At 39.8% G+C, this 24,547-nt stretch overlaps 1 protein-coding gene across 3 annotated transcripts in view; it reads left to right on the top strand.

The window, feature by feature from the left end:
- LOC124719117 overlaps nt 1-24,547 on the top strand; it is a 225,082-nt gene that overhangs the window by 2,283 nt on the left and 198,252 nt on the right. For all 3 annotated transcript variants that reach the window (XM_047244811.1, XM_047244810.1, XM_047244812.1), the window contains exon 2: nt 4,948-5,319. In XM_047244811.1, the coding sequence (XP_047100767.1) occupies nt 5,283-5,319 (37 nt within the window). In that variant the 5' untranslated portion in view covers nt 4,948-5,282. The remainder of the gene's footprint in view (nt 1-4,947; nt 5,320-24,547) is intronic.

Here is a 24,547-nt window from a genome sequence, read left to right as displayed (position 1 = left end):
TATATAAATGCTTTGGCAAACCACCTGTGGGCCACACACACAGTGGTGTTTGCCAACAACACGAGTGGTTTTATAAAAGGCTGCATGGAGAATGACCTACATCAGAATGACTCTAAGATGACAAGTGAGGCAGGAATATGGTTTAGAGTCACACTTTGGTCATAAATAAGGGAAAAAAATGGTATGGATGAATTTCAGTAATATTAGAAGTCAGCTAGTTGCAGAATCAAAGCTGAGTTAGGTAACTATGTTTTTGCACAAGCTCCATCCACAAAATTTTTGGGCATACGGATGGATGAGCACTTGAAATGGGAGAAATATCTATAATATTTTTGAATAAGTAACTAAGTAAATGGGATTATGTACTGTGAATGCTTCAGGACTGCTGTAACATATTTGTGTGGCTATTATGCTTACATGAACAGCTTGCTTAGATGATCTTATGGGGAAATACTGGTATGGCAAAACAAACTTTGAAACTCCAAGAAAGAGCTGTTAGAATAATGAAAGTAGTAAAAATATTTAAAATAATACACTCCCTGGCTTATACATTTATAAATGTACTTTCTGAGAGCTCACCAGGAATTTTCGACATCAAACCTACAGGTTCATAACTACAAAACAAGGATCAGAGGGACTTTCAGAGGTAGACACCCAAAAAAGCGCTTTATCAAAAAAGTATATGTTATGGATCAGAAATACTTTTTAGTGCACTGCCTGCTACAATAAAGACAATTAAAGAATTTCATAAATTCAAAGTGAGCTAAAACAATTTTTAATAAATTGAATGGAAAGACGACTGTAGTAGAATATTGAGAAGGAGAGCTTTCTGAACTGCTTCAACCACAATTTATGACTCAAAACTAGGAGTTTTTTAAAGTTCTTTCACTACTGTAGCAAACACTAATAGTTATGTCCTAAATAAAGTTATTCCAACACAAACAGTGTGAGATGCAACGAAACTGGATAAGCACTACTTACAACACAGTTTAGTTGTTTCAGCTCAAAACAAAGGTGTGATAGGTTTCATCCATATTATCATTATTGTAATATTAATGTCTGGATTGAACACTGAGAAAGACAAGGGAAGGAGGGAAAACTTAAATGAAGTTACCTGTTAATGTCATTGTTGAATCGATAATGTATATTTTGACACACTCGGACTTGAGTTTTATGCCTGTCTGTGTGCCTGATATGAATATGAGTCTCTTGTGTATTTCCAATATTGAAGTAACCATTGCTACACTGCATTTCCATACTAATTAATCAGGTAACCACTAACCACAGAAGATCTTTCATATACATTCTACTATCAATATATTTGTTGTTGTTGTTGTGGTCTTCAGTCCTGAGACTGGTTTGATGCAGCTCTCCATGCTACTCTATCCTGTGCAAGCTTTTTCATCTCCCAATACCTACTGCAACCTACATCCTTCTGAATCTGCTTAGTGTATTCATCTCTTGGTCTCCCCCGACGATTTTTACCCTCCACGCTGCCCTCCAATACTAAATTGGTGATCCCTTGATGCCTCAGAACATGTCCTACCAACCGATCCCTTCTTCTGGTCAAGTTGTGCCACAAACTTCTCTTCTCAACAATCCTATTCAATACTTCCTCATTAGTTATGTGATCTACCCATCTAATCTTCAGCATTCTTCTGTAGTACCACATTTCGAAAGCTTCTATTCTCTTCTTGTCCAAACTATTTATCGTCCATGTTTCACTTCCATACATGGCTACACTCCATACGAATACTTTCAGAAATGACTTCCTGACACTTAAATCAATACTGGAATTAACAAATTTCTCTTCTTCAGAAACGCTTTCCTTGCCTACATTTTATATCCTCTCTACTTCGACCATCATCAGTTATTTTGCTCCCCAAATAGCAAAACTCCTTTACTACTTTAAGTGCCTCATTTCCTAATCTAATTCCCTCAGCATCACCCGACTTAATTAGACTACATTCCATTATCCTTGTTTTGCTTTTGTTGATGTTCATCTTATATCCTCCTTTCAAGACACTGTCCATTCCATTCAACTGCTCTTCCAAGTCCTTTGCTGTCTCTGACAGAATTACAATGTCATCGGCGAACCTCAAAGTTTTTATTTCTTCTCCATGAATTTTAATACCTACTCCGAATTTTTCTTTTGTTTCCTTTACTGCTTGCTCAATATACAGATTGAACAACATCGGGGCCAGGCTACAACCCTGTCTTACTCCCTTCCCAACCACTGCTTCCCTTTCATGTCCCTCGACTCTTATAACTGCCATCTGGTTTCTGTACAAATTGTAAATAGCCTTTCGCTCCCTGTATTTTACCCCTGCCACCTTTAGAATTTGAAAGAGAGTATTCCAGTCAACATTGTCAAAAGCTTTCTCTAAGTCTACAAATGCTAGAAACGTAGGTTTGCCTGTAAAGAATTCGTGTTAGTATTTTGCAGCTGTGACTTATTAAGCTGATAGTTCGGTAATTTTCACATCTGTCAACACCTGCTTTCTTTGGGATTGGAATCAATATATTTATCCAGAACAATTACTGATTCAGTAATATGACATTGTTGCAAACGTTAATCTCATAATTAATCCCGTGCAACTTTTCGCAAAATAACGGAAACACTTTTCTTCAGTGATTTGACATAACACTTTTAACTCAATCTTTCTCCTAAATTGTTCATACTGTTTATTCATGATGTGGATGGACATCACTGCTCCATGCTGGAGCTCAACAATGGCTCTACTCACACAGTGAGTCGGTGCAGTGTTGTTGCACAGCAGAACAATGCTCCCTCAGAGAGAATCCACACACAGCTTTAGAAGTTGCAAAAGTCAGCAATAAGTGAGGAGTACAATACTGATACGTCACACAAACAGGACACCTTGCAAGCGGAAGCTGGTTGAGTGTTGTACTCAGATGCAATGTGACCTTTATTATTACACAGGCAGTGTGATGCCCTACATCACAAACAAGCTGGTCATTCATATCAGTGGTCTAGTGAATGTAACTGGCACCAGGGTATGACATTCTATTTGCCCACCCCTCTCCCACGCCAGTCGGCAAACCATTTATTGGATTACATGTTGTAATTGTTGTTGTTGTGGCCTTCAGTCCAGAGACTGGTTTGATGCAGCTCTCTATGCTACACTATCCTCTGTAAGCTTCTTCATCTCCCCATACCTACTGCAACCTACATCCTTATGAATCTGTTTAGTGTATTCATCTCTTGGTCTCCCTCTACAATTTTACGCTCCGCACTGCCCTCCAATACTAAATTGGTGATCTCTTGATGCCTCAGAATATGTCCTGCACCCGATCCCTTCTTCTAGTCAAGTTGTGCCACAAATATCTCTTCTCCCCAACTCTATTCAATACCTGATAGAATTACAATGTCATCGGCGAGCCTCAAAGTTTTTATTCCTTCTCCATGGATTTTTATCACTACTCCAGATTTTTCTTTTGTTTCCTTTACTGCTTGCTCAATATACAGATTGAATAACATCGGGGATAGGCTACAACACTGTCTCACTCCCTTCCCAAACACTGCTTGCCTTTCGTGCCCCTCGACTCTAGTAACTGCAATCTGGTTTCTGTGCAAATTTTAAATAGCCTTTCGTTCCCTGCCACCTTTAGAATTTGAAAGAGAGTATTCCAGTCAACATTGTGAGAAGCTTTCTCTAAGTCTACAAATGCTAGAAACATAGGTTTGCCTTTCCTTAATCTATTTTCTAAGATATGTCAGAGGGTCAGTATTGCCTCACGTGTTCCAATATTTCTACGGAATCCAAACTGATCTTCCCCTAGGTCTGCTTCTACCAGTTTTCCCATTCATCTGTAAAGAATTCGTGTTAGTATTTTACAGCCGTGGCTTATTAAACTGATAGTTCGGTAATTTTCACATCTGTCAACACCTGCTTTCTTTGGGATTGGAATTGTTATATTCTTCTTGAAGTCTGATGGTATATCGCCTGTCTCATACATCTTGCTCACCAGATGGTAGAGTTTTGTCAGGACTGGGGCTCTCCCAAGGCTATCAGTAGCCGTAATGGAATGTTGTCTACTCCCGGGGCCTAGTTTTGACTTAGGACTTCCAGTGCTCTGTCAAACTCTCTACGCAGTATCATATCACCCATTTTGTCTTCATCTACATCCTCTTCCATTTCCATAATACTGTCCTCAAGAACATCGCCCTTGAGTAGACCCTCTATATACTCCTTCCACCTTCCCGCTTTCCTTTCTTTGCTTACAACTGGGTTTCCATCTGAGCCTTGATATTCATGCAAGTGGTTCTTTTTGCTCCAAAGGTCTCTTTAATTTTGCTGTAGGCAGTATCTGTCTTACCCCTAGTGAGATAAGCCTCTACATCCTTACATTTGTCCTCTAGCCATCCCTGCTTAGCCATTTTGCACTTCCTGTTGATCTCATTTTTGAGACGTTTGTATTCCTTTTTGCCAGCTTCATTTATTGCATTTTTATATTTTCTCCTTTCATCAATTAAATTCAGTATCTTTTCCATTACTCAAGGATTTCTAGTAGCCCTTGTCTTTTTACCTACTTGATCCTCTGCTGCCTTCACTATTTCATCTCTCATAGCTACCCATTCTTCTTCTACTGTATTTCTTTCCCCCATTCTTGTCAATCGTTTCTTAATGCTCTCCCTGAAACTCCCTACAACCTCACAGCAGATATAACAGCAGATATAACCATTAAGCTGTTGCCTTTGGTAAGTAAAAGCCTCAGAGCCAAATTGTGCACTGACTGGTGAGTCCTCAGTGTATGAGAGCAAGAGAAATGGTATGTCCAATTGGTGTAACCGGTACCACTGTGTATTTGTGTTGAATGAATGTAATACGACCTCATTTTGAACTGTGCTACACAGCACTTCTGTGTATATTTTAAAATATGAAATTATACTATGTTTTGCAGTATCTGTTTTTGTTGTTACAGATTATCTCCATGAGCTCTTCTGGTCTGCCTTAGGAAACATCAGGGAATGCCAGTATGGCCTTTTAACAGCTGTCCCTTCTCTACGTCTACTGCCCACAGGGACAACGTGTCAGATGTGCCGCCAGTTTCAAAACTTCAGCTAAACGTCTGGAGACACAGGGAAGGAGACGGTCCGATAAGAATGGGCAGGAGCACTTCAGAAATGGCCAACAGAGGCACCACTATTGACTATCTACCTGACGAACTGATGCTGGAGATTTTCTCATACTTTAGCTTCAGTGAAAAAATTGAAGTTTTACAAGAGGTGTGCACTCGATGGAAAATTCTGGCTCAGGATGCTCACTTGTGGCTTGACTAGAAGAACGTTGTCAGGTAAGAAGACGATTCAGTGTTACTTAGCTGTAGTACTGCACAAAGGCTAGATTGGTCGTGAGTCAAAAAACTGTGCTTCAAAAATACAATGACTTTATTGCTCGAAATATGATGCGTTTTGTACTTTTTCAGGTATCTAGGACCAAATTGCTACACTAGATATAAAGTTTACAAAATATGGGCAAAACAGTTGTAAGCAGGCAGTGCTATGTGATGATCAATAATTAGAATTACAGACTGGGTCTTGCATTCTGCAGTAGTCTGTGCTGTGACATCAAGATCTTTCGTGTCAAATTTTTGTGCGAAATCTTCTCACTGTTCAGACTGTGTCAGAATAGAGTTAAGTGTCGAACTTTTGAAGAGTAACACTGTCTTCTTCATCAGAAGATGACAGTTCGCTGGGAGAGATGTCCGCTTCCTGTGTGGTGGCATCTGAGCTCGGTGCCGGCCGAGTGACTTTGTCTGAATTACTAACTTACGATGGCAGGATTCACATGCTCTAATGTTAGAAAATGGTAATGGGGTCTTAATCCCCACTCCCGCTCATCACTGGGCAGCGATTGAGAGATTGAGGGCCCCATTCTGAGGCAGTATGAACACTGAGAAGGTGTCGTTTTGGAACTTCCAACATGAGCGAAACTGTGTGCCTGAGTAGAACCCAAACCCAGAATGTCATCTTTTGTGGGCAGTGGTCTTATTCCATAGCTTTACTTTTGGCATTTCCTCTCTCCTACTTTCCGAGCTTACAGAACTGTGGTGCATACTTTGCCGGACCGGCACTCTCAAAAGAAAGGGAATTGCGGAGAAATGACTTATACACAGGATGGACAATTGTTTCTAGTCTAAAGTTATGCAGGAGAGCTTGCATCAAATTTAGGAATTGTGAGAGGTGTTGGCAGGAGTAAAGCTGTGAGTGCGGGTGACAATTTGTGAGGTGTGTCCAGGTAGTGAGGGTTCAAGTAGCATTCTGGTGAACAGCTTTAATACAGCTGCAGGTTTCAGAAACGAGTTGAGTCGTACTTCTTTTGAATCAGTATTCATCCTCTGTTTATGTATTTGCATCAAATTAATATTGTTTGAAGCTTTAGTGACTGTGTATGTAATGGACTTCACTGTTATAAGGTGCAGGATATCCCAACACTGATAATTCATCTCTGAGTTAAATTGTTCTAGGTTCTTTCTTTGCTTGAACATTTTGAGTTGTTATTTGATGTAGAAGAAAGAAGACTGCCCAAGAATACTAATTTCTTGTGACATATCATATCTGGATGGTTATATCTGAAAAAATTTGCAGCATTCATTTTACGCAAATTTGAGCATGCTTGATTTTGACGTGCCCTTTTCAGAACATAAATAAAGTTCTTTAGAAACTAGCCCCACTCAGTTATTTTCTTTTAATTGTTGCCATCAGAATCAGAGTTTCATTATAGGCAGTTGCTATCATCTTTAATACAATTCAGTGACAGAATTTTACCTTTGACTGACAGATGAGTCCTGTTTTTCCTTGACGGCACATGACAGAGTATTGTTCATTTAAATTTCTCAATAAAGAAAATAATTTGTGTTGAAAAAATAGCTGCCATTTTTCTGCGGTCGCTCGTTTCCACGTGAAAGGTCACGTCGTCTGACACTGTGAAAATCGATGCCAAATGAAAAAGACAATAGCTTTTCATCACAATTCCCATCGATGACATAACTGGAAAGTGGCGAGGCAGTGCAGGTTACCGTATCCACGAGCTGATCTCACATCCCGTCGCATCTTGTGGACAGGCATATCGGCTCAGTATCTGTTCAAAGAAAACCAGAAAATGTAATTTGTGTTGTGTAGTACTGTAGCATTTGTCATGAAATCTCGAAGCTATTTTGCCATTCACTGCTATTGTGGCTGCAGCTGAAAATGCCACAAGGCTCTGTATTCTATCCCCTACCATCAGTGTTACACCTTCAGTTTGCAGTGGATTTTTATCATTTGTCCAACCGATGCCAAAAACTACAAAAATATGGAAACAGAATGTGTTTGCACATATCAGAATGTTACCCCTCTGACAATAGAGTAACATACACAAATCTCATAAAAACTACACTCTCTCAGTTGTTTTCTTTGGAGATAGTAAGTAGCTGTTATAAAATCGTACCACGAGTACATTTGGCAATTAAGAAACACTGTTGCAGTAAAAATACACTTCTGGGCATTTTGCAGGGTTGTCATATCTGTTTTATGCATAAAATGGAAACGATGACCCGGCAGAGCACCCGGAAGCACTCTATCGATTGAACGTGCTAAGAAAACTTAAGAGATCACAGAATTTTACTAGTTTTGAGTTTCATCTAGTAAGAAATTGTGAACCGTCAGTTCTAATTTTGTGAAGCTAAAGAGACATGCCACCCCTCATTCTTACTGCATGTCCCCAATACGCACTGTCTCTCGATTACTGTTGACTCCACATGAAAAAAATATTGAAACTTGAATGTGATAAATACATTGCATAATGACATTAGGAATATTTTACTAGCTTTGTGCATGTGGAAAAGACAGCAATGCGACACCATGAGATTGATTATGAAGAAAGAATAAAGAATATAGTGATAGTGCGGTGTAGAAAAGGGGAGTGGGGTGGCTCACAGTGGGTTAAGAGAGTGAGAGTGAGGGGAATTCTATGGAGATTGGCAGGAGGTTACTCTTATATGAGGGAGACCTCACTCACTGAAGGGACAGTGAGGCAGTACATGTAAAGGGTGTGTCACTCTGTCAACTGCTTTCTTTCTTCGTTCCATTATTAAGTTGGCACAGTGCACGCCTCCAGAGTGTGTGCTGTAATTCACACTTGTCTACCCCTTCATCTTAACACTTTGAGGTTCACATCACAAATTTCTCTTGTCTACTCTCTCCCATCCACTGGTTCAGTTCACTGTAGTTCAAAACGCAATGTAACATTAGATTTACACATACGTACAGACATCAGGACCCACTGTACAGTACATGGCAGAGGGTACCCTGTGCCACTTCTAGTTGGTTTCTTTCCAATTCGACTCGTGGATAGAGTGAGGGAAAAACAATTGTCTATATGCTGATCCTTACATCTGCATGATCCTTACATCTGCAGTCAGCAGCTTCAAATCACAAACCCTTGAGCTGTACTCAAGAATAGGTCACACTAGCATATTGTATGTGGTCTCCTTTACAAATGAACCACACTTTCCTAAAATTCTCTCAGTAAATCAACGCTGTAGTAGGAAATGTAGGCACAAATACATTCAGCAGGTTCAAACGGAAGTCGGGTGCAGTAGTTACACAGCGGTGAGGAGACTCGCACGGAGAACTGCATCCGACCGGTCCTCGTACTCGAGATGACTAGAGGTTCGGTTGACATTATTAAATAAGAATTCTGAGGGAGCAGCAGTTTGACAGTCACAACTGAGTGTGAGGAGTGGTAATCTGACGAGTAGACAAATGATATTAGATGACCAGAAAATAAGTGGACAGACGTTACAGTGAAGAGTGTGCTTAGAACGCGACTGCACCTCATTCCGCATGAAAGGAGTGAATTTAGGAATGCTGAAATTCACCAAAAACACTGCAAGATTGAACTGCAACCAATGATGATCATAAGAGGATGAAATTTTGTGTGTCTTCCAGAGGAAAGGAAACTGCACATTCACAACGACCTACATAACTGGTTGCCAAGAAAAACTGAGAAACTTAGCCCTCTATTTATCTTCCACACTCTTGTCCTGGAAGAAGTAATAGACTTAAAAATAGCCACTATAATGTCATCATACTCTAGTCTTGGAACATTTCGAAATGGTGTACAGATTAGAGGTTTGCTCTAAAGGATCAGAAATGTTAAACTGTACATTTTATGAAACACAAAAACATAGTATCCCGTTACCACAATATCAGTGGGTCACAATAAGGGACAGTTAAGTTATACAAATAAGTAGGCGTAACAATTTTTGGAGATATGAAATGAAACAACGCCTTAGTATTAATCTCGTGTACAACAGAGGGCAGACTTCACTTCACTGATGGGATACAGGGAAAATGCAGTCTCCAAAGGAGTTTGTTTATGACGCACTCATGCGACCCATCCCAGAATACTGCTCACGTGTACGGGACCCCTTATACGTGGGACTAACAGCAATATTGAATGTGTACAGAGAAGGTTGGCATGAATGGTCAAGGTTTGTTTGATCCACAGGAGAGCATCTTAGAGACAATAAAACACGTGAACTGGCAAATGCTCGAAGAGAGACATAAACTGTCCAACGAATGGCAACTTTAAAAATTTCAAGGAACCAGTGTTAAATGAAGAATCTATGGACACACTTCATATCGCTCCTGTAAGGAATGCAAAGGCAAAATTAGACGACTACAGCGCAAGCAGGCGAATTTGAGCAGTCATTCTCCCACACTCTCCAACACAACGGGATCTAATAAACAGTGCATTGGGAAGTTCCCTCTGCCATACAATACTCTGCAGCATGCAGCGTATCGACGTAAGAGTAGATGTACTCCACTCTAACTTTTGGCTGGCTGACATAGAAGAAGACAGTGTTACTCTTCAAAAGTTCGGCACTTCACTGTTCTGACACAGTCTGAACAATGAGAAGATTTCGCTCATGGAGATAAACTGTAACAACCAAAACAGATACTGCAAAACATAGTATAACTGCATATTTTAAAACATACACAGAAGTGCTGTGTAGCACAGTTCAAAATGAGGTCGTATTACATTCATTCAACACAAATACACAGTGGTACCGGTTACACCAATTGGACATACCATTTCTCTTGCTGTCATACACTGAGGACTCACCAGTCAGTGCACAATTTGGCTCTGAGGCTTTTTACTTACCAAAGGCAACAGCTTAATGGTTATATCTACTGTTATATCTGCTGTGAGGTTGTAGGGAGTTTCAGGGAGAGCATTAGAAAATGATTGACAAGAATGGGGGAAAGAAATACAGTAGAAGAAGAATGGGTAGCTATGAGAGATGAAATAGTGAAGGCAGCAGAGGATCAAGTAGGTAAAAAGACGAGGGCTAATAGAAATCCTTGAGTAATGGAAAAGATACTGAATTTAATTGATGAAAGGAGAAAATATAAAAATGCAGTAAATGAAGCGGGCAAAAAGGAATACAAACGTCTCAAAAATGAGATCAACAGGAAGTGCAAAATGGCTAAGCAGGGATGGCTAGAGGACAAATGTAAGGATGTAGAGGCTTATCTCACTAGGGGTAAGACAGATACTGCCTACAGCAAAATTAAAGAGACCTTTGGAGAAAAAAGAACCACTTGCATGAATATCAAGGCTCAGATGGAAACCCAGTTGTAAGCAAAGAAAGGAAAGCGGGAAGGTGGAAGGAGTATATAGAGGGTCTACTCAAGGGCGATGTTCTTGAGGACAATATTATGGAAATGGAAGAGGATGTAGATGAAGATGAAATGGGAGATATGATACTGCGTAGAGCGTTTGACAGAGCACTGTAAGTCCTAAGTCAAAACTAGTCCCCGGGAGTAGACAACATTCAATTAGAGCTACTGATAGCCTTGGGAGGGCCACAGTCCTGACAAAACTCTACCATCTGGTGAGCAAGAAGTATGAGACAGGCGAAATACCCTCAGACTTCAAGAAGAATATAACAATTCCAATCCCAAAGAAAGCAGGTGTTGACAGATGTGAAAATTACCAAACTATCAGTTTAATAAGCCACGGCTGTAAAATACTAACACGAATTCTTTACAGACGAATGGGAAAACTGGTAGAAGCAGACCTAGGGGAAGATCAGTTTGGATTCCGTAGAAATGCTGGAACACGTGAGGCAATACTGACCCTCTGACATATCTTAGAAAATAGATTAAGGAAAGGCAAACCTATGTTTCTAGCATTTGTAGACTTAGAGAAAGCTTCTCACAATGTTGACTGGAATACTCTCTTTCAAATTCTAAAGGTGGCAGGGAACGAAAGGCTATTTAAAATTTGCACAGAAACCAGATTGCAGTTACTAGAGTTGAGGGGCACGAAAGGCAAGCAGTGTTTGGGAAGGGAGTGAGACAGCGTTGTAGCCTATCCCTGATGTTATTCAATCTGTATATTGAGCAAGCAGTAAAGGAAACAAAAGAAAAATCTGGAGTAGTGATAAAAATCCATGGAGAAGGAATAAAAACTTTGAGGCTCGCCGATGACATTGTAATTCTATCAGGTATTGAATAGAGTTGGGGAGAAGAGAAATTTGTGGCACAACTTGACTAGAAGAAGGGATCGGGTGCAGGACATATTCTGAGGCATCAAGAGATCACCAATTTAGTATTGGAGGGCAGTGCGGAGGGTAAAAATCGTAGAGGGAGACCAAGAGATGAATACACTAAACAGATTCATAAGGATGTAGGTTGCAGTAGGTATGGGGAGATGAAGAAGCTTACAGAGGATAGTGCAGCATAGAGAGCTGCATCAAACCAGTCTCTGGACTGAAGACCACAACAACAACAATTACAACAGGTAATCCAATAAATGGTTTGCCCCAGACACCGACTGGCGGGGGAGAGGGGTGGGCAAATAAAATGTCATACCCCGGTGCCAGTTACATTCACTACACCACTGATATGAATGGCCAGCTTGTTTGTGATGTAGGGCATCACACTGCCTGTGTAATAATAAAGGTCACATTGCATCTGAGTACAACACTCTACCAGCTTCCGCTTGCAAGGTGTCCTGTTTGTGTAACGTATCAGTATTGTACTCCTCACTTATTGCTGACTTTTGCAACTTCTAAAGCTGTGTGTGGATTCTCTCTGAGGGAGCATTGTTCTGCTGTGCAACAACACTGCACCGACTCACTGTGTGAGTAGAGCCATTGTTGAGCTCCAGCATGGAGCAGTGATGTCCATCCACATCATGAATAAGCAGTATGAACAATTTAGGAGAAAGATTGAGTTAAAAGTGTTATGTCAAATCACTGAAGAAAAGTGTTTCCGTTATTTTGCGAAAAGTTGCACGGGATTAATTATGAGATTTACATTTGCAACAATGTCATATTACTGAATCAGTAATTGTTCTGGATAAATATATTGGTAGTAGAATGTATATGAAAGATCTTCTGTGATTAGTGGTTACCTGATTAATTAGTATGGAAATGCAGTGTAGCAATGGTTACTTCAGTGTGAATCCAAAACTAACGTGACACAAGACTGGCTGAGTACAGCCACCGTTATGGAAGTGTGTTATGTACTAAAGGGACAAAAAACAGTGTAATTTGACTTGCACTGTTGTTATTTCAAGGCGACATTTTTATTCTTTAACAGAATAATCAATATTGGAAATACACAAGAGACTCATATTCATATCAGGCACACAGACAGGCATGAAACTCAAGTCCGAGTGTGTCAAAATATACATTATCTATTCAACAATGACATTAACAGGTAACTTCATTTAAGTTTTCCCTCCTTCCCTTGTCTTTCTCAGTGTTCAATCCAGATATTAATATTACAATAATGATAATATAGATGAAACCTATCACACCTTTGTTTTGAGCTGAAACAACTAAACTGTGTTCTAAGTAGTGCTTATCCAGTTTCGTTGCATTTCACACTGTTTGTGTTGGAATAACTTTATTTAGGACATAACTATTAGTGTTTGCTACAGTAGTGAAAGAACTTTAAAAAAACTCCTAGTTTTGAGTCATAAATTGTGGTTGAAGCAGTTCAGAAAGCTCTCCTTCTCAATATTCTACTACAGTCGTCTTTCCATTCAATTTATTAAAAATTGTTTTAGCTCACTTTGAATTTATGAAATTCTTTAATTGTCTTTATTGTAGCAGGCAGTGCACTAAAAAGTATTTCTGATCTATAACATATACTTTTTTGATAAAGCGCTTTTTTGGGCGTCTACCTGTGAAAGTCCCTTTGATCCTTGTTTTGTAGTTATGAACCTATAGGTTTGATGTCGAAAGTTCCAGGTGAGCTTTTAGAAAGTACATTTATAAATGTATAAGCCAGGGAGTGTATTATTTTAAATTCTTTTACTACTTTCATTATTCTAACAGCTCTTTCTTGGAGTTTCAAAGTTTGTTTTGCCTGACCAGTATTTCCCCATAAGATCATCTAAGCAAGCTGTTCATGTAAGCATAATAGCCACACAAATATGTTACAGCAGTCCTGAAGCATTCACAGTACATAATCCCATTTACTTAGTTACTTATTCAAAAATATTATAGATATTTCTCCCATTTCAAGTGCTCATCCATCCGTATGCCCAAAAATTTTGTGGATGGAGCTTGTGCAAAAACATAGTTACCTAACTCAGCTTTGATTCTGCAACTAGCTGACTTCTAATATTACTGAAATTCATCCATACCATTTTTTTCCCTTATTTATGACCAAAGTGTGACTCTAAACCATATTCCTGCCTCACTTGTCATCTTAGAGTCATTCTGATGTAGGTCATTCTCCATGCAGCCTTTTATAAAACCACTCGTGTTGTTGGCAAACACCACTGTGTGTGTGGCCCACAGGTGGTTTGCCAAAGCATTTATATATACCAGTAACAACAAAAGGCCTAATACAGAACCCCGGGGGCATGCAACAGCTAGTTTTTTTTCCATGACTTACTTGTACACACTCTTGTCTATCAGAGTGACAAGATTTCAACCGTCTGAGGGCCTGTCCCCAGACCCTGTAACAATCTAATTTCATAAGCAGAAAATCACAGCTGATTAGATCAAATGCTTTTGATAAATCTAAGAATACCCCACAGCTTACTTCACTCGTACCCAAAGCGTTTAGGACCATTCTCATGGATTGAAAGACTGCTGTTTCTATTGATCCATCCTTCCTGAACCCATTTTGAGCATTAGTCAGTGTTTTATTTTTATTTGGGAAGTCACATAGCCTTTCACACATTACTCTTTCAATAACACTAGAACAATCTGTCAGTAGGACAGTCTATAATTATTTACATCAGCTAGCCTATATTATCATCTTTTATTGTAGAGTAGCTGTATTATGGATAACTTCAGTTTTGATGGAAACACCTCTGTCCTGGAAGAAATATTAACAATATCAGGTAGCTGTGAATTTATGCCTGTGGAAATATGTCTAGTACCACTAGACATTTTATTTTTTAATTTATTAATAGCAGTTCTCACCTCAGACTTTGTTACTGGGTACAGAAACATCGTGTTTTTACAAGTTGGTACTTTCATGTTTTTATTAGATTTAATCAGGTTTGGTGCTTCGTTTACATAATGTTCACTGAATATATTGGCAACCTGCTGAGCATCTTCTATCACTTTATCTTCACTTTTGATATTATTGGTTTCAGTTTTACATTTTCTTATGCTACTGTTTACAACCTCCAAAACTGATTTTGATTTTCTTCTTCCCCTGTTGGTACACATATCACTGCTTAACCTTTTTGCTGCCTGTTAAACTTTCCTATAGACTCTTCAGTATTTTCTGTAGTACGGTTTTATTGTCGTACTCATTGCAGCACGTCTGTTTCTGATGGTGATTGCCAACTTTTTAATCCCTCGTGTTACCCATTATGTACCACAGACACATTAAAAAGGCATGAACAAGCTAGACACTTCTTTTTTCAGCAAATAAAGCATTTATACTGAGTGACTCTCCATTCTCTATGGCAGTAGCGACAACATAGTGCCCGCCTCCACCGACTACTACAGGTCTCACACCACGCACTACCCTCTGCTCAGGGAAGGAGAAAAAGTAAAGTGAATGTTATAAATTCTGCAAGTGACATAACTTCTTACAATTTAACTTTTGTTGAATAATTTCTTTTGGTGTTACCAGTAAATCTCAAAATGTTGTACATTTCACTCCAGTTCTGCTGAACATTGCCCTGTACCTAGCTCCGCTTGTATAGACATACTTACACGAAAAAGTTGTATGAGTATGAGTGATATGTGAAAATAAGACGTTACAACGATACAGCCTTCCCCAAGACTCTAATGAAGAGACCGATACCACCTTTTTTGTATGCACCTGGTTGGCTGTCGGACGAGTCAGTGCTTCCTAGGGACTTGTGCGTGTGTGTCTTTATATATATCATTCTGTCAAATTTGCTAGAAAACACTTGATATTCATTGTCAAAGTATATAGAATGTTCTGGAAAGACGTATATTATCATGATTTCCAGGAAATTGGTGTCGTTAACATAATATGTACAGGTGCTGAGTTAGATGTTTAATCAAGAAAGTGAAGCGTTAAATATCTGGCGGCAAATATTAAGAGGCTGTGGAAATGTTCGCATAAGTGGCTGGCACCTCTAATTACCTTAATTGCAGTTGATTGTTAGGTTGACACAGTAAACATCATTATCCTGAGAAACGGCTTAGAAGTTATTACTAAGAGATGTATTTCCTTTTGTTATCTACTTCATGTCCTCCTCTGTAATTAATATCCTTTGTAATGGCATTTCTAATTAACTCTACAATCGTTTACATCACACAACTTTCCGATTTTCAGAATTTGAGGTCTTATTTGTAAATTTTACGTATGTAGTCGGATGAAGCATGAAATTTGTACTGTCACTGAATGTTAGTAACCAAATCCAAACTGTAATTAAAATAATACAAGGGACATTATTGTGATTAAAGTTCAGATTGTTTTTTTAATATTTAAAACTACAGATATAATTTATGTCATACTATATTGTATTTTATACCTTATTCGGCTGTAAGATCAGTTACTATACGTTTTGTAAATTTTAATTGTAACGTCAAAATTTTACAAAAATAATAATGTGTTATTTTGAAATTTATTGTTAAAATTCTTTATAAAGCGATGCAGCAGATCTCCAAGAGAGTAAGTTGTTGTTTTTGTCAGTCAGGCAAAGAGTTCTGTGAAATATGTACGTCAGTGTTTCGTTCAGTGTGTACAAACCTCAAAGAGATCACTGGTTTTGTTAACGTGACGAGTATGCAGATCAGTTGTCAATGAACTCCAGGCAATAGAAAGTTAAGTTAAATGTAACGATCCGAGTGGAACGATATAACGTCATACACGAATAACAGGGCTCAGAAGTTCTGCACGGGGCAGCAAAATCCCTGGAACCAGAAGCATTAGTAGATGGTTGGTTGGGTTAAAAGAGGGGGAAAGGGACCAAACTACAAGATCATCAGTCCCTTGTTCCGAATAAAATAATGCCACAAGTGTGAGAATAAAACAAACGAGACTGACAACTCGGAACGAAAAGAAAGGAAAAATCACAAGTATGATGAAGGGCATCAAACATGTAAATGGACAAAAGGGGACAAGAAAACCGTAGAAAGGCAAGATACGGCATGATGAGATTAAAACAACAAAGCGGATTACTATGGCTGGCTTAAAATGAGGATAAGAAAGGAGAAGCCAGCCACTCTGCAACACATTAAAACCTTCACTCTAGAAGCAATAGGTTGGAGGACACAGAGGGACAAAGGACATGCGTTAAAACTTAGATCAAATGATAAAAGCCACCCTCACGAATAAAACGTAAAACTATATTAGCCGATGAGGTGGTGTCAGATAAAATTAGCAGCAACGAGCAGTAGGTAACCGAGGGTCGCCCAAGAGTGGCCAATGCAGAGCCAGCAGAGGACAACTAATTCCCTGCGAGAGGCCCACATGGAAGACTTCCACACATTCGTAGTCTCCTTAATGACACACAGTTTGTTGTATGTACTGTTAGGTCATTCCATCTTCCAAAGCTGAAAAACCCTGTGGCATAAGTCAGAACGCAGGTCAGGTTCAGAGATCCCCTTCTCCTGAAGCAGATTCCGCGTAGCCTGTTTGGACAGCCTGTCAGCAAGTTCGTTATCTGGGATGCCGACGTGTCCTGGGGTCCACACAAACACCACTGAACGATGGGACGAGTCCAGGGCATAGATGGACTCCTGGATGGACGCTACCAAAGGATGGTGAGGGTAGCACTGGTCGATAGCTTATAGGGTGCTTATGTAGTCAGTACACAGAGAAACGATTCCCCGGGGCGTGAACAGATAAACTGAAGTGCACAAGAGTTGGCCACCAGCTCTGCAGTGAATACACTGCAGTTATCGGGCAAGGAATGCTGTTCAAAATAACCTCTGTGGACATAGGTGAAGCCAACATGACCATCAGCTATCGAGCTGTCGGTGTAAACCATTTCAGAGACCCGGAACATGTCAAGAATCAAGCGGAAGTGGCGGCAGGAGTAACTGAGTCCTTAGGGTCATGCGAAAGGTCCAGACAGATCTGCGGCCTAGGTTTACACCATTGAGGTGTATGCAGACAGACCTGGATGGGAGGTGGTGAAGGGAAGGACTCTAGTTCAGACAGAAGGGATCGCACATGACCCGCAATTGTTAGTCCTGTCCTGGGCCGCCGATGCAGGAGATGAACTGCCATGGGTGGAAAAAGGAGACGGTAATTTGGATGTTAAGGAGATCTACGAATGCGTGCAACGTAACCGGTGAGCAGTTGTGCACGTTGGATCTGCAATGAAAGGTCACCAGCCTCCAGCAGGACAATGGTTACTGGACCCGTTCAAAGAGCTCCTGTTGTTTGGCGTATGCCACAGTGGTGCACTTGGTCGAGTACATGCAACTCTGAGGGCACCACTGAACCATAAATGAGACTCCCACAGTCAAGGCGGGATTGAACAAGGGCTTTGTAGAGCTGCAGCAGAGTAGAGCAGTCTGCACCAAAGTTGGTGTTGCTCAGGCAGCGGAAGGCATTGAGGTGCTGCTGGCGCTTCTGCTTAAGCTGACGAAGGTGGGGTAGCCAAGTCAATCAGGCATCGAAAATCAGTCCTAAGAATCGATGTGTCTCCACTACAGTTAGTGGATCGTCATGAAGGTAAAGTTCTGGTTCCAGATGAACGGTACGATGCCAACAGAACTGCACGACACACGACTTAGCAGCCAAGAACTGGAAGCCATAGGCCAGAGACCATGACTTTGCCTTGTGAATGGCTCCCTGTAGGAGCCGCTCAGCAACACCAGTGCTGGCAGAGCAGTACGAAATGCGGAAGTCGTCTGCATACAGAGAAGGTGAGACGGAGGGCCTGTGTTGTGTCAAAACACAAGAGTTACGTTTGTCCTTACTGGTGCTGAGCATCCTACCTGATAACTTACTAATAACACATGGTGGTTACTGTAAATATATATGTATAATGTATTAAGAAAAAAATATGTTGTAGATGATCCGAGAGCGTCGACGAAAAATACAGGTGGTGTGCGCTCGCGACTTCAGCGATGCAACTACTCGCCATCGCTGGGTACAGAGATGCTGCCTGAGCGACACGCAGCAGCTGGCCGCTGTCGTAGATATCCGACAGCAGCAACGAATAATTAATTAATTGTCAAAAGTTGGCCCTGCATGTTTGTTCATTTTAAATGGTTGCTATGGTATGACATAAAGAGTTAGTTAGTTCAAATGTAGATATCTCACCGACTAAGTGGATATATTGGTGTGCGTCTAGGTCTGATAGTAGAGCGACCCACTGCATGGTGTAGTGAGGAACTGCAGCTGGCGGTTAAGGCTTGGGAGAGGGAAAGGAGATTTGATTGGTAGTAACAGTATTTTAATTTGGGTACAGTTCGCGGAGGCAGTGTGGCTATTTATTCTGTTAGGCCGCTGCTCATATACATGGCTGTGACGGTTGTTTCCTCTCAATGCTGAGCAACAGAATATACAGAGATTTTGTGGGAATTTCTGAATAGTCTCTGATGATGCACTGCTTTTGGCGAATTTAGGTGCACGAGCTATCAATTGATTGTCGTCTTGTGGACAGTTTCGGTCGTAAAGTTTGCTGTGGTAAATCCAGCGTGAACCTGGTTAGGGAGAGAAGTGGATATGTAGGTGGTCAGGTTTTGGGGAATCGGTGGAACTGATTTCCTGTCCGTGTTGTACGATTAGTGGTCACAGGTTGCCCAGAGTTAATTGGGTTGTTAGCCGTTTTGTTGAAGTGGTTTGGTAGTGGTTGGTGTGTGTATCGAGAAGGGAAAGTCTCAAACACATGTTCGTAGTTGTTGTTTAAATACCACTATCTTACAGCGGACCGAGAATTAGCTCAAATAAATATGAACTGTTTCACTATTTTGTGATAGAGTGCAGCAGCAGTTGAGTGGATAAGCAACGAGAAAATAAAGGAACCATAATACAAGCAGCACGTAGCTAAACAAAAATTTGATTAGCCAAAGTGCTGAGTGGCCGAATTCAAGTAGGAAACTTAGCGAGTCGCATATTGTCAATGCCGAAGAGGTTCAGAATTGTTTTAAATTGTTACTTAAGGTTAGATTTAAAGTGGCGGTGGCACTTAGTGGTTTTGTTTAATTTTGTTTATAGCTGAATTTCCGTGTTTTGGGAGTGTAGTATTTGATGGCCCTAGCACACTTACACGAATAAAAATGTGTTGAGATACCTAGAGACAATAAACTCAAGTTTTCTTGGATTAAAATAAATCTTACGTGTACTCAGTTAGTATCTGCAGTGGGTATGTATATTTTATGAGAAAAGCAAAGGGTGAAATTCAGAGATCTTAATACTGCTTTGCAGGACACAAGTATACGCTGATATTTGTAAGGTTACCTGATCAAAAGTTCATTGATTGAGTGGCTCCACGATAAATATATAGAAGGTAGATATTCTAAACAGTTAAAATGGTTTCATATATGGAAAGTGTGTCCTCAGTTACTGCAAGTAAAATTGAAGTTGTCGTAATTTAGTACAGAACAGTTATCAATTACACCTACAACAAAGACTGGTAAATTGGTGGAGTATGTGAAGTCGTGTTATTTACATTGCAATGCTGGGCTAAGTGGAAAGAGATTTAGTGGTAGCATAAACTATTTTAGTCCATATACATATCGGTAAAAGCGTCTCCGTATAAACTGGTCATAACACGACGATATATGGAATAGGAATTTTGTAAGAAATTAAAAAGTTACAAGTCTCTTCCAGAGATAATGTACTGCGTTGTGAGAATTTCGTTGTGTGGGAGAACAACTGCAAGCTAAATGTGACATTTATCTCGACATAATATAAATAGGTACTGTATTTAAAGAGAATTGTCGCTTTGATTTGAACAGTAGTTTAGATAACGAGAGCTGTTATCTATATTGGCCTATCTCACAATTACTGCTTGATATTGGTGATCATCGTCATTAGAATGTTTGGATGGTCTATTCGTAGTGTAATCGTGTCATTGTTCGGTCACGATGTTGTGTAAAGTAAGGGTGCTGTCTTTCATTATTCGATATTTGAGCTGGTTGCATAGTCAGTGGTTGAGGTTGCCGCAGTAGTAATTATACTAAGGTTCATCTGTCTTCAATTTGTCCCTTGAGAGTGCGATTACAGTATGAGCTAGACTTCCAGTAGTCACCAGGCACTCCAATACGACTGGAATCTTTTAAAATAAGATAGCGATCTGCAGTCATAATATCGACTGTGAAAGTAAAAACCTAATCAAAGCTGTAGTGGTTGATTGGTTCGCCCAAGTATTTTGCGTGGCAGGAAGCCATACATTAACGGCATAGCAATGTTGGTACAGTACGATCCATTGTCGTTGTAAGTTCGATCTTGGGTACTGCCAGTCGGCGCATTACAGTCTGTGGCGACCTTTGTGCAGGATGTGCCTAGTCTGAGGCCATCCTAAGTAGCAAGACATAATGAGAGAGGGTTCTGGATGATGGAAGTTTGTTCATCGCACGTCATTGCATTGTTAAAGGTTATTTTGAAGAAGTTTCCATTGCTAGGAGACGGATTAAGTTGTGTGTAGTTTTGCTAATCAGATTCAGCCGAGCCGAGCGGAAACCTAATCCAGTTGTCGCTGCTGCTGAACCAACGCCGCAGTGCAGACATCTCTTCAGCTGAGACATCTCTTCAGCCAAGACATCGCTTCAGCCGAGACATTGCTTCAGCTGAGGCACCACAGTAGCGGTATAGTCACTACAGCTGAGCCAACACTGCAGACCAGCACTTGCTTCAGCCAAGACGTCGATACAGATACAGCATCAAGCTGGAGGAGGCAGTAAAGCCTAAAATTTGAGTACCTTTTTCTTATTAACTTTTAATTCTTTGGTGGTAGTGATCAGTGTTGCGTGTTCGGAGGAACTATAAGACTGGTAGGACATATTGTTATATGCACAGAAACTGTGGTGTGGGGAGTGTTGAAGTTCTTGGAAGGATAACTGTTGACATAGTTTGGTTTTTTAAGTATAGAAAAATGGATGAAAACTCGAAAGACTTTTAGGAGCAACTTTTAGCTGAACAGAGCAAAGTTTGGGGAAGAAATGAAAGAACTTAGGGAAAATACGAAAAGTACAAATAAAAGTTTAGTGGATTTGATAAGGGATGTTAATGAGTGCCGTGAAGAATTAAGGAATAAGGTATTACATTTGAAGCAAAAAGGATTAAGAAATGTCAGCACTTTCTGAGGAAATGAAAGGAGTTGAAAGAGACTCAGCAAATGTCAGTGGGATTGGATATTAATGGTTTGCGTAAGGACCTTGACAGTCTAATTAAGTCTGTTGATTACAAAATCAGTATGACACAGACTTGGATAGTAAGAAAGTTAAAGTCAATATTGGCTTCTTTGTCAGAAGTTAGTGATATGATAGAGTGAAGCGATCCATGGGTGAGCCGGGCTGTAGTCAGCAGGTAGATGTAACTTCTACTCCATGTAGTCGTGAGGCTAATTGGTCACAAGATAGTAGTGCAGATAGTAGTGTGATTCCTGAGTCATTAAATTCACAGGTGAACTATGAGCAGGCCTGTGGAACCAAAATAACTAGTAGTAGTGATTTAGTGGAAGAAGTACCAATATGTAGGATATGAAGAGTAATGAGTCGAGGTGTTCATTGATCTCATAAGTTATCTGTGGGTTGCAGCAAAAGATATAATAAAAGGTCAAAATTAGGAGGAGGCTGAGGGGTCCTTCAGAATCTTTTTCATGTAAGTACATTTTAGAACTACTGTGATGTGAAAAATTTGCAAAGTAAAGTGCTTATTTCAGAGGCTTGATTTGAAAGGAAAATGTTTCGACTTAAGTACTACATCAAGTTCTGGATTATTTATTTTGGCTGGCTTTAAATACTGCAAATTTTGGCTGGCTTTAAATATTACAGGGGGAGAGAGGTTACTGAAATTAGCAGTCCCTCATTCAGTGGGTTCTTTAATACAGTATAGTTTCATGTTTCCATGTTTTAAGAGATTAAACAAATCATTGTTGCTAGTACTGAGTGTGAGCAGGTTCGAGTTCACATTTTTTTAAAGTGTTGACAACAGTCATCAAAACATGGTATTGCAGGGAGGATTTATTTATTGTGAATGGTAGATGGGAAACGGAAGTGTCCTACTATTGCCACAATAAACACCAACAGCAAATATTCATCTACTAAGACGATGATCCCAAATACCGTCACACGGTGTGGCAGAGAGACACCTGTCATCCATGCACTTCATTTAGGGTTAAACATCTCTGAGTATGGGTAAATACGCCATAACCCCATATGCATAATATCTAATTTTCATATAAACATTTTGTGACCAATTAACAGGATTGTCCAATGTTTAAGCTCACACTACATGTCACATTAAATACTCTCTCATTCTTAGGTAAATATGACAGAGCTAATCTGGCTACCATAATCAGGCATTTGGCCATTGTAATTTTTGGAGCTGTGGTGCCATGTGTTAATTTTTAACATTTTCAACATTTTGCGGCCTTGTCAGCAACTGTATAAATATTAATTTTAAATTAACAACAGCCTCAACAGACAAATCGTAGCTCCTTTTATTCTGAAGATGGCTGGGTTATCCCAAATGAAACCTTGGTAAATCTAAGTAAACATTGCAACTGAGGCTGTTGTTAATTTAAAATTAATGTTAATTTTTAAACTACTGACACTGGCTTTGGATCAGTGAAATGGTCACATTAAGTTACTTCAAGTCATTATTCGACATTTACAATAAATTCATTCAACATTAGAGAACATGATTAAATTTCTTACTGATCCTGCTGAAACATCAGTATTTACACCAAAAACATCGTACACTGCAAATGGCACAGAAAATGAAGTAGGCCTAAATATTTTTTTAAACAGCTAAGGATGCAGTCTTAGGGAAATTCTCAATAATCATAATGACTTAAAAGCTTGCAGATGTGTAAAACGGGGAACTCCAATGCAGGAAATAAATAGGGCCATGATAAAAGACAACAGAAAAAGCACAAATCATTATATATTATTAATTGGAGGTGCCAGTGACGTGTAAAAGAATGAGTTACTTAATGCTGTGCACAACTTAAAGAAATTTCTAGACAATACTAAGAAGCTGAATGTGATTGTTACTAGCATTCCATAAGACCTGATCTTATTCCCACATCATGTGTGAGCTCTGAAATTAGGGAAGCCAACTCTCAACTTCAGAAAATATGCAAAATGTATCAAAATACAAACATTCTTTGTATAGATTTTCTGAAGAGAGATTGCTTTACCAAATTTGGGATGCATCTGAACAAAAAGGGCAAGAAACGTTTGTGTGAGAAAATCAGTGAAATGTTGGAGAGGTTCAACAAACATAATGACAATACGTCATTACTAACAGCTCGAAAAGCCCATTCTTCCAAGCATAAACACTCAGCAAATATTCCTTCCATTAAAGAAACTGAAGCAGCAGGGCCAGATATCCTATGTGAAGAAGAGAAACCTGTGATGAGCACCCTACCTCCACTAGTTTTAAGTATTTCCACCAAAAATAGTAAAAACACCAGAAACAATTACAACAACAACAACTACAAAAGTGGCAGCAGCTCCGTCAACATCAGAGCCAGATCTGATAACAGCAGAAACAACGGTAGCATAACCAACTCCTGCAGCAGTATCTCCTCCAAAAGCAGTAAAAACATCCACAACAGTTGCAGTAACAGCTCCGCCAACTACAGAGCCAGTTCTAATACCAGCAGCAAAATCAACAGCAAGAGCAATAGACCCATTATTAGCAACACCAGAACCATCCATAACAACAGCAGAACCATTCATAACAGCAACAGAACCAACTCCAACATTAGCAGAGCCAGCACTGTCAACTAAAAAAAACTTCAGACAGCAGACAGAAGCCAGTGCCTCCACCCAATCTAAATGATTTTTTAGTGGAAACCAGAAAGAGGAGGAAGCCCACAAGATAAACAGAGATATTACCTTATTTAAGTTGGAAAAAGCAGAGGAATCTACAAGATATTTTCAA

Source organism: Schistocerca piceifrons, chromosome 10 (assembly GCF_021461385.2).
Source record: "Schistocerca piceifrons isolate TAMUIC-IGC-003096 chromosome 10, iqSchPice1.1, whole genome shotgun sequence".
Classification (NCBI taxonomy): Eukaryota; Metazoa; Arthropoda; class Insecta; order Orthoptera; family Acrididae; genus Schistocerca; species Schistocerca piceifrons.
This window is presented reverse-complemented; position numbering and strand designations above follow the sequence as displayed.